The following is an 11,263-nucleotide window of genomic DNA, read 5'->3' as shown; positions in this document are numbered from 1 at the left end:
TCTAATATGACTGGCAACACTATTAGCCAGTAGTGATTGGAGAGGAGACCGACGATAGGGTCCTCTCCCAACCCATTTTGGAAAGTCTCTTCCGAGTTGGTCAATTGCAAGCTTTGGAAGGAGGGACAGAGTGACGGGCGTCTGCTTTGAGTAATGGAAACGTGTCTGTGGGTAAGCCAGGGCCAATCAGAAGCGAGAAGGCCAGATCCTGGGGCGGGGCTGGAGCTTCGGCAGTTGAACCGCTCGCGTGTGGGATTGTCCGTGGAGAAGGTGAGAGGCTGCGGGAGCGGCGGGTGCCCGGGCCGGGGCAGCAGTCCTGGGGGGAGGGGATTTTCTGGGGGGAGAGTTGACTGCGGCGGGCGGCTGGCCCCGCAGTGCGGGAGTCAGGAGGGAAGATGCGCTTTAACAAGGGTAGGCGCTTGAATGAAGGGTTGCGAGGCAGAGCGCTGCATGTGAGTTGGGGGCGTTCTGTATTTCGTGGGAGGGTCCTTTATGGGGAAAGTTGTAAAGCAGGAGAGAGCAGATGGTAGCTATAGAGATGCCCTTGTACTACAGCGTTGCGATTTAATAGGAGGTTTTAAGGCAGAGATTTGCTTAAGGTGGCCGGGAGCGTGCCAGTGCCCTCCAGCCTGCGTGACAGAGTGAGACTCCAACTCAAAAAAAAGAAAAAAAAGAAAAAAAAAAAAAATATACACACACACATATATAGATATATAGTAGAGGTGAGGGTCTTGCTATGTTGTCCAGGCTGGTCTCGAACGACTGACCTCAAGTGATCTTCCTGTAAGGCAGAGTTATTGTAGCGCAGTACTCTGGGCTCAGGTCCCTACGATGAGTTGTAAGCTTTGATTTGGGTGGAAGGCCTGTGAAGAAGCGATATTGAGAACTCCAGGGATGAGGATGTCCATTTTTTTTTTTTTGAGTTGGAGTCTTACTCTGTCACTCAGGCTGGAGTGCAGTGACACACTCATGGCCACCCCAGTGTCAACCTGCTGAGCTCCTGCTATCTTTCCCCCTCAGCCTTCCAAATAGCCGGAACTATATGTGCATGCTACCACATCCGGCTGAGTTTTGATTTATTGTAGAGATGAGGTCTTGCCAAGTTGCCCAGGCTAGTCTTGAACTTGCGGACTCAGGCAATCCACTTGCCTTGGCCTCCCAAAGTGCTGGGATTACAGGCTGAGCCACCGAGCCTGGCCAAGGATGTGCTTTAATAAGACGTGAAGGCCTATCATGCACATAGCATTCACTATATGCTAGGCACCTACCAAGTGCTTTATGTGAATTAAACTTTAACTTACTTTACCGGTGGTGAAGAGTGTGGGCTTTGGTGTCAGATTGCCAGAGTTAGATGTCTGCCTCCACTACTGGCTGACCACTGACCACTGAACATTATCATGACTTTGGGCAGTTTAACCCTTCAGTGTCTCGGTTTCATCGTTGGTAGAATGACCTCATCTCTTCTCTATACCACTCTCTAACTTCACCCTCTCTCCAAAATAACTCCCAGGTGCCAATTTCCAGTCTGAATCTCTGCTCTGAACTATCCAATGGCTGACTCTTCTCTGCTTGGAAGTTCTTCTGACATCCAGATTTAAACTCGTCCCAAATTAAACTTGTGGTTTTCTCCCCCTGCAGCCTCCAAACCCAGTCGATGGTGGATCCATCTTTCCACACCTTGGGGTTGTCCTTCACTCCTCCTTTTTCTGTCACCCACATATGGTCCATCCATAAGCAAATCCCATTAACTCTGCTTTCAAAACACGTCCAGCATCCAACCGTGTCTCACCACCTCCCTCATTACCATTCTGGTTGGAGTCATGCTTGTCAGTTACAGTGTCCTCCTCTCTGGTCTCCCTGCCTCTGCCCTTGACCCTCACAGTTGGGGGGATCCTATAGGAACAAAAGTCAGATCATGTTCCTCTGTATAAACCCTCTCCTGGTTCCCATCTCAGCAAAAGTCCTCATAAAGCCCCAATCTCTCCAATTCCTCTTCTCTCAGCTCCCCCCACTTCCCTAGCCCCCTTGCTTACACTGCTGTAGCCTCTTCTTTGTCCTTTGAACACAGCAAATACATTGCCACCTCAGGGCCTTTGTACTTACTGTCCCCTCCGTCTGGATCCGGTCCCTCCAGATATCTCTATGGCTTCTCCCTCACCTCTTTCAGGTCTCTGTTCTTATGTCACCTCACAGACAAGCCCTTGCTGACCACTCAAGCTAAAATAGCTCCTGTCCCTGACTGATCTCTCACCTGGCTTTATTTTTCCTCATAATACCACTACCTAACATAGATTTTTGTTTGTTTACATTCTCTGGGCTTCTCACTCCTCCCATCTAGAGAGTTTTGCTTCATGTGAATATAGGACTGAGCATCTAGAAGAGCACATAGGTGCTTAAAGGGTGTTTTTTTGTTTTGTTTTTGAGTTGGAGTCTCACTTTGTCACCCAGGCTGGAATGTAGTAGCATGCTCACGGCCACCCCACCACAGGATTGACCTGCTGGGCTCCTGTGATCCTTCTGCCTCAACTTTCCAAGCAGCTGGAACTACAGGTGTGTGCTACCACGCCTAGCTAATTTTTGATTTATTGTAGAGACAAGGTCTCGCCAAGTTGCCCAACCTGGTCTCAAACCCGTGGGCTTGGGCAATCCACTCACCTCTGCCTCCCAAAGTGCTGGGATTACAGGCTTGAGCCACCATGCCCAACCTGAAAGACTAAATTAATAGTGAGGAAAAAGACCAACTTGAGGGGTCACAGTGGACAGTGTTTTCGGCCCTTGCTTTGGGAAATACTGTTAGGCTGGGCTAGAGGGAGGGAGTTCTCTTACCAAGTCCCTCTCCTTTGGCCCATCCTCTGCTGGGCAGTGCGAGGGCCCTGGGGTGATGGAGACAGCCCTTGGCCCATCCTGGGAATCAGGGAGGGGGCATTGGAACTGAGCCCTGGAGGATGGCAAAGGAGTGAGCTGCAGAGAGAAGACCTTAGCTGTATCCCCAGTGCCCAGAACCCTAGTTCCTGGCACCTTCCATTAAATCCACACGCAGCCGGGCTCGGTGGCTCAGCCTGTAATCCTGCGCCTTGGGAGGCCGAAGTGAGTGAATTGCCTGAGCCTGCAGGTTCGAGACCCACCTGGGCAACTAGGTGAGACTTCATCTCTACAATAAAAATCAAAAAAATTAGCCAGGCGTGGTAGTGCATGCCTGTAGTTCCAGCTACTTGGAAGTCTGAGGGGGAAGGATCACCAGAGCCCAGCAGGTGGAGGCTGCGGTGGCCAGGAGTGGCCACTGCACTTCAGTCTGGGCAGCTGAGTGAGATTCCAACTCAAAAAAAAAAAAAAATCCACAAGCAATCTCCGATCTGTGCCAGGCCGGGGTGCGGAAGATATGAGACTGATCAAAATGGCTCTGCCTTCATGGGCTCCTGGTTTTTCAACTAATCACACAGATGGTAACAAGGAGTGCCAGGCACTGTTTGAAGCACCTTGTATACATTAATTTAATTCTGCAACAGCCTTATGATGTGGGAGCTCCTACTCTCCTACTTTTCTGATGGAGAAAGGCCCGGGTAGGGCAAATGTCTTGCCAGAGCTCACAGCGAGGGTGAGTGGAGTTAGGTTCTGAACCCACAAGTCCCCAGCCTGCAGCATGTGTTGTGCTTGAGGTGTGAGGCTACATTTGGGTTAGTGCTGGGAGGGAAAGAAGCAGAGAGTTCTGCGAGGAAACGGGAGGTTGTCAGGGAAGGGCAGCAGAGTGATGGGAAGGGGCACCATGTTCCTGTCCCCCACTGCAGGATCCTAGGCAAGCCTCAGTGTCATCCTCTGTAAAATGGGCGTGGTTAAAATACCTACTGGAGAGCAGAATTAAGGTCGACTCACTGAGTTGGAAAGTGTGCCTGGTCCTTACCTAGGCAAAATGTATTTGAGGGGCAGTGGGAGAGGGGAGTCTGGAGCCCCAGGGGGCATTGGGGTGCTCGAGTGTGCACTATGGAGGTCTGCATTGTAGGGTGCCCTTTTGTGTCTATACAGTCTATGGGGACGATGTTGAAGGCTTTGGTGTGTATTTTGGGGGAGTGAAGGGAGAGTTCTATCCAGCCCAAATTCACCTACATGGTGGGGAGGTGGGGTCAGATTGGAGCCAGGAGGTGTCGTCAGGCCCTGTGGGTAGGTGTGGTGGGGGATGTTGCATTGGAGAGCCCAGCTAGGTTATGACCTGGCTGGAATTCGTGGTGGTGGGGGGAAGGGAGGGCTGCAGAGGATGGGAAAACAGCCATCAGGTGGGGGCTGACCTGGACGGTGATTTGCCCATGTCCGTTGTGGGAGGTGGTGATGTGGAATTGTCTTTGGGGAGGTCAGTGCGGAGGGTTTTCAGCCCCGGCCCTGGAGTGAGGGCGGTGAGATCAATTTGGAAGGAAGAGCCCAGGCAGTGATGTAACGCTAAAAGAAGGGGTCTCCGTAGTGAATGATGAGAAGAGGCGGGCTGGGGGCTAGAAAATTAAGTGGATGTGTGGATGTCACCAGGCCGGAGAACTGGGGTCAAGTGGGTGGGCCAGAATGGGGCCCCTGGGGTCTCCGCACAGCGCGCCTTGGGTTGGGGTGTTGACGTCACGAGTTGGCGAGGGCGGGGCCTCGAAGGCGCGGCTGGGCTGCAGGGTCAGGAGGCTGAGGCAGAGGAGCAGCTTAGGAGCATTTGAGACCGGAATGAAGTCAGCGACCAGGATGGGCCACCGGTCACAAAGCGAGGATGGAGGATGCAGGTAGAGGGACAGGGACGGTGGCTGGAGCGTGTGTGTATGTGTGTGTGAGGGGGGCTCGGGGCCCAGGGAATCCCCGAAGTGGTGGTCGTGGTGTTCAGAGGGGCTCCCCGAAGGGAAGGAAGGTGGAAAATGTATGTGCGGGTGGTTGGGGGTTTACATACAATTTAGGAGGGAACAGAATCCAGGTGAAATATGGGGGTGATGGAATGCAGGCTGAAAGTGGGGTGCATGAGGTAGATCCTTAAGCAAAAACGTGGGCAGAATGCGGGCAGAAGAATGGGGGGGCAGAATTGAGGTTGAATCATGGGGGAACCCTAGGACAACATGGGTGGCTAGTGTGGGGAGTAGAGTGTGACCACCCCCCAGCCCCCAAGTCTGGGAGACCAGGATGGAATTAAGGGGCTTTGGGCAACGGGCTGGTTTCTGGGGAACATAGCATGAGGAGGCACGACCGGAATATGGAGGGAGGGAGGTTCTGGAGGGAGGAGGGGAAGGGGGAGCCCAGAGTTCCATGGCTGTTTGGGGGACGAATGGTGGGGAGCTGGTGTCAGGCAGGCAGGGTCGAGCCGGCAGGGGTGTGGGGTTTAGACCATCCGCAATTATTGAGCTCTTCCGACACACCTAGAAGGGGAGATGGGGGAGGGGAGCGGGTGAAGTCCCTGGCGGTGAGAGGTGCGAGCGCTGAGTTCAGACAGAAGGTCAGAGGGAGGCGCTAAGGACAGGGTAGTTGAATGCTGAGAACGGCGGCTATTTGTAGGGTGAGAATGGGGGCTTATGCGGGCCGAGGGGAAGGAGGCAGTCAGGGCTAGGTTGGCGGTGGGGATGGGGTGTGGCGGGCCCCCTTCCTCTCCTCCATCTCCTCCCGGGAGTTGGGTGCCACGAGTTGGGGCGGTGATGCCGTGCGGTTCCTCTAGAGTGCGGTTCCGTGTGTGCCTCCAACGCCTTGGTAACCGGGACGTCGCGGCCGCTGATTGGTTTGCGGACTCTGAGGGGCGGGGTCTGTGGGCGGGGCCTAGGATACCCGGTGGGGCGGGACCAACCTGCCTGGCACTGCGCTGGGGCTCCGGGATGCGAGAGATGTTGAAAAGTGCGGAGACTTGTTTGCAGCGAGATTGGGGTTATTAACCCGGACCTCTGAACCCCAGAGAATGAAAGCACAATTGTGAGAGTGTGGATTTTCCAGAGGAAGGGGTACCCAGACTTTATCAACCCTCTAAATCACCCTTTTCCCAAATAAAGTGAAGCGCTCTGATCTAGAGAGAGAGGTGCCTGTCAGGATGTCTAGGACTCAGGCAGGTGTACTTGGGCCTCTGAGAAAAGAGATCTGTGATTGGCGCTGGGAGATGGTAATTTGGGAGCCCCTGAAATTAACTTGCAAAATCTTGTGTGACTATTCATTTATCTGTGGAAGGTTCAGAGATTTCATTAGATTCTCAAAGGCACAAGGACTCCAAAAAAGGTTAAAAAAATCACTTACCTGGCCAGGCGTGGGGGCTCATGCCTGTAATCCCAGCACTTTGGGAGGCGGAGGCGAGAGCATTGCCTGAGCCTAGTGGTTTGAGACCAGCCTGGGCAACTTGGTGAGATCTTGTCTCTACAAAAAATGAGAAAATCAGCCGGATGTAGTGGCACTTGCCTATAGTTCAGCTGCTTGGAAGACTGAGGTGGAAAGATTGTCTGAGCCAGCAGGTTGAGGCTGCCGTAGCCATGAGCATGCCACTGCACTCCAGCCTGGGTGACTCCTACTCAAAAAACAAAAATCACTTACCTGGAGTTTTAGGACTTGCTTTTTTTCTGCCTCACAGTATTATATTTTCTATTATAGGGGCTGGGTGCAGTGGCTCATGTATGTAATCCCAGTACTTTGGAAGGCTGAGATGAGAGGATTGCTTGAGGCCAGGAGTTTGAGACCAGCTTGGGCAACATATTGAGGCCCTGTCTCTATGAAGTATATATATAAAATGTATATAATTATATAAAATTATTATATGTATAATTTTTTATTGATATTAGACTTTAGAAAGGACTTTCTGGGGAGTGTGAGGACTAGAGGTGGTGTGGGGAGAGAAGGAGACCAGACATTGGAGGGAGTCCCCATGGTCTGAGTTGGTGGCCCTTTTGGTTGCTGAGTCTCAGTTTCCTTACGTGTATACTGGGGAGGGATGGACTTGTCTGTAAAGTTCCTTTCAAGCTCAGAAACAACAACAAATAGCAACAATAGCTATGACAATGCCAATATGGATCGAGTACTTGCTGTGTGTCCGGCATTGCCCAATTTCTCTAAGGATTTTAACGCTCTTAGTTCCTATGCCAATCCCAGGAGGTGAACACTGTTAGCTTCCTGTCATCTGACCATCGTCTGGCCCTGTTACAGCTTTCATCTTACCACTTAGCCTTTCTCCCTCATCCACTCTCTTACAGCCTTGCTGACCTCCTTGCAGTTCTTAGAACAAACCCAGAGCAGCCCACCTTCAAGCCTCTGCCAGGACACTCTTCCCTATATGTTCATGTGCCTCCTGCCTCAGACTTCTGCTCAGAGAGGCCTTCCTCCCTAAAAGAGCACCCCCAACACCTCTCCTTTCCCTACTACTTGGCTTTTTTTTTTTTGAGTTGGAGTCTCACTCTGTCGTTCAAGCTGGAGTGCAGTGGCACACTTACGGCCACTGCAGCCTCGACCTGCTGGGCTCAGGTGGCTCTTCCCCCTCAGCCTTACAAGCACCTGGAGCTATAGGCATGCGCCACCATGCCTGCCTGGCTCTTCCCACGGCCTGGACACTCTTCCCTATATGTTCATGTGCCTCCTCCCTCAGACTTCTGCTCAGAAGTCAGGCTGGTCTCAAACCCATGGGCTCAGGCAATCCTCTCACCTCGGCCTCTCAAAGTGCTGGGATTACAGGTGTGAGCTACCACACCTGGCACACTTGACATTTTTATGCAATTGTCTGTTGCTGTCCTCCTGAGGAAAGGGATGTGATCTGGTTTCTCAACACTTTCCCGGCACTCAGGATGGCATGCCCATGACAGACAAGGAATCTGGCTCTTAGAGAGGTTAAGTGACGTACCCACGTGCACATAGAAAAACCCAGATAGGGACCCAGGCAGCCTGGAGCCCTCATTCTGATCCATCCCCTGGAATCCTGGGCTGAAGGCGGAGGCCCGATCTCCAGCTCATTGTAGAACTAAGTGTGTAGTAGCTTTGCTGGCCGAGAGAAGGTACTTAGGCTTACACAACAGACTAATAATAAAATCAATGATTCATTCTATGTAAATGATTTAAGTCCCTCATAGGTGACATATAGCACCGGCTGTTTCTCGACTCGGAACACTTTTCTTCGATAGCTGAATAGCTTGCTCTCTGACCTTCAGTCAGATATTACCTCCTCAGGAAGGCCTGCTCTGACCCCCCATGTATGTATGTATGTATGTATGTATGTATGTATGTAGCTAGGTATGTATGTATTTTTTGAGTTCGAGTTTCATCTTGTCACTCAGGCTGGAGTGCAGTGGCACACTCATGGCCATCTTAGCCTTGATCTACTGTGTTCAAGCGATCTTTCTGCCTCAGTCTTCCAAGTAGCTGGAACCACAGGCGTGTGTCACCATATCTGGCTAATTTTTTTTTTTTTGAGTTGGAGTCTCACAACCTCACCCAGGTTAGAGTACAATGGCATGCTCACAGCCACCCCTCTGTTGACCTACTGGGCTCAGATGATCCTCCTGTCTCAGCCTTCCAAATAACCGGAACTATAGGCATGTGCTACCATGCCCAGCTAATTTTTGATTTTTATTGTAGAGACAAGGTCTCGCCAATTTGCCCCGGCTTGTCTCGAACCTGTGGACTCAGGCAGTCCTCTTTCCTTGGCCTTCCAAAATGCTTGGATTACAGGCTTGAGCCACTGCACCCGGCCTTTTAAAAAATTTATTATAAAGACGAGGTCTTGCCAGGTTTCCTGGGCTGGTCTTGCACCCCTGGACTCAGGCAATCCTCTCGCCTCTGCCTTCCAAAGTGCTGGGATTATAGGCGTGAGTCACTGCACCCAGCTCTGACCCCCTATTTAGAAGCTCTGCTCCATCCTATTCCAACACTCCTTGGCCCCCTTTCTAGCTTGATTTTTCTCCACACATGTTTGCTGAATGAATAAATAAAAATAAATATATAAAAAGGATTACTACATTAATAATATTAATCATGCATCTTTTGTTGGTTATCATATATTTCTATTAGGCAGCATGTATTGGGCATAGCAATATGCAGGACCCAGTTCTAAGTGCTTTTATGTATATCACTCAATTTAACCCTTACAGCAACTTTACGAATTAGGTGGTTTTACCCTACCCATTTTTCAGATGAGGAAACTTAGGCACAGAGTGATGAAGTCACTTTCCCAGGGTGGTAAAGGATGGAGCCAGGATTTGAACTTGGCGTTCCAGCTCATGAGCCTGGGCTCTCAGCCCCTCTGGATCTCTGTCCCATCCCCCTCTCCAGCAAACGTAGCCATGGACCAGCCGGCTGGCCTGCAGGTGGACTACGTGTTCCGGGGTGTGGAGCATGCCGTGCGGGTGGTGGTTTCTGGGCAGGTGCTGGAGCTGGAGGTTGAGGACCGGCTGACGGCTGACCAGTGGCGGGGCGAGTTCGATGCCAGCTGTGAGTGTGCCTGCTAGGGTGGGTTCACCTCTCCTCCCCTGGGATCGGCTTGTCACAGAAGATGAGGCCACCCAGAATCCTGCATACCTGTCTCTTCCTTGTGACCAGAAGCCCAGAGGCTCTTGAATGTGGGGAGGGGTGTTAGCTTCAACCCTCAAGCTGGAGACAGTGGAGTTGGGAAGAGTTGGGAGAGTTTAGATGCATTGCCCTTGGGCTGGCCAGGTGTTCAGACTTCAGGAGGGATTTTTCTCCCCACCCAGTCATCGAAGATTTGACTCACAAGACAGGGAACTTCAAGCAGTTCAACATCTTCTGTAACATGCTGGAATCAGCCCTCACAAAGGTAGGGGCCAGGGTTCCGGGTTGGTTGGGGAGGTTTTGTCTTTCAGATTCCTGGAGGGTAGGGTAGATTCCCATCTGATATATGCAAGTCTTCTCTTTCATTGCAGGAACAAGGCTGTCATTTTCTTCTTTCCCAGGTGTAAATGGTTTATTTGAATTCTAATGATAATTATTCTCATGTAGAAATTCAGGTCATTCTAATGATAATTATTCTCATGTAGAAATTCAGGGATTTTTTACTCAAGAAAGTAAAAATCCCTCCACCCCAGTATTCGTTCCTGTTAATATTTTGATGAACATCACTCCAGCCATTTATCCATCTCTCTTGAATATATGTGTATTTACATATCTATAATTATATTTAGTTGATATATTTTCCAAGATATTCTGTAACCTGCTTTTAAAAGATTTAACAGTATTTCATAAAAATGTAGTCACATGAGTGAATATAGCCGTTCATTCATTTCCTTTATTGAGTGTCAGCATTGAGGACATGGCAGTGAACAAAACATACAAAATCCCTGTCCTCATGAAGCACATGTTCTAGTGGGAGCGACAGACCATGAAAAAATGCATACTGTCTAGTAGTTATAAGTATTAATGGGGGGAAAAAGCAGGTCAGAACTGAGAGTGACAGGGATGGTACTTAGATATAATTTTAAAATTGTAAACTATATTGTCTCTCTGACTACACATAAAATATGCACTCATGAAATTGTGAAGATATTAAAGTACTGTGTGACTTAGCAAGTGAGGGTCCCTTTCTGTCCTCTATCCAGACTGTTAACATTTTAGTATCTATAGGAAGTATAGCATGATGGCTAAGACATTGACTCTGAATTCATTCTCATCACTGTCACTTACTAGCCGGGTGCCCAGGGCAAGTTACTTTTCCTCAGTTTCCCATCTGTAAAGTGAAAATAATAGTAGTTCCCATTTCATAGTATTGTGAAGATTAAATGAGTATGTAAAAAAGCTTAGAACTGGCTCATAATACATGCTATATAGGTGTTATTTATTTTCAACTACTGAGTTTCTCATCGTTGTTTGTGGTTGCTTAGTATTTTACTGTACCTGTGTATCATGATTTACCTACCCCAGTAGCACTCAAACTGTTTTTCTCATGACCCCATTATATTCTTAAGAATTATTGAGGACCCCAAAGAGCTTTTGTTTATCCAGGTTATATCTATCAATAGGTGAAAATTAAAACTGATAAAAATTCAAGGATATTTATGAATGTACTTAAATAGCAATAATAAACCTATGTGTTAACCTAAACAACATTTTTATGAAAAACATATTTTCTAAAACAAAAAAAATCAGTAAGAAGTATAGCATTGTTTTACATTTTTGCACTTCTCTTTAATGCTTGGCTTAATAGAAAGCTGCTGGATTCTCATATGTACTTTGCATTCAGCCTGGTGTGATATACCTTTTAGTTGAAGTGTATGTACAGAAATCCTGGCTTACAGATAGGCAGGTGGAGAGGGGAGTAGTTGAGTAGCTTTTTTTTTTTTTTTTTTTT

General features: G+C 49.2%; 1 protein-coding gene across 1 annotated transcript in view; it reads left to right on the top strand.

The window, feature by feature from the left end:
• The first annotated feature begins 226 nt into the window (after nt 1–226).
• The window catches only part of CCDC61 (coiled-coil domain containing 61), a 22,527-nt gene continuing 11,490 nt past the window's right edge, over nt 227–11,263 (top strand). Inside the window, 3 exon segments of the mRNA XM_008047903.2 lie at nt 227–270; nt 9,235–9,393; nt 9,654–9,736. Of these exon segments, the coding sequence (XP_008046094.1) occupies nt 9,246–9,393; nt 9,654–9,736 (231 nt within the window). The 5' untranslated portion in view covers nt 227–270; nt 9,235–9,245.

Source organism: Carlito syrichta, unplaced genomic scaffold (genome assembly GCF_000164805.1).
Source record: "Carlito syrichta isolate Samal-C Ts95f unplaced genomic scaffold, Tarsius_syrichta-2.0.1 Scaffold118074, whole genome shotgun sequence".
In the NCBI taxonomy this organism is placed as follows: domain Eukaryota; kingdom Metazoa; phylum Chordata; class Mammalia; order Primates; family Tarsiidae; genus Carlito; species Carlito syrichta.
Note: the sequence above shows the minus strand (reverse complement) of the source record. Positions and strands in the feature narration are given on the sequence as shown.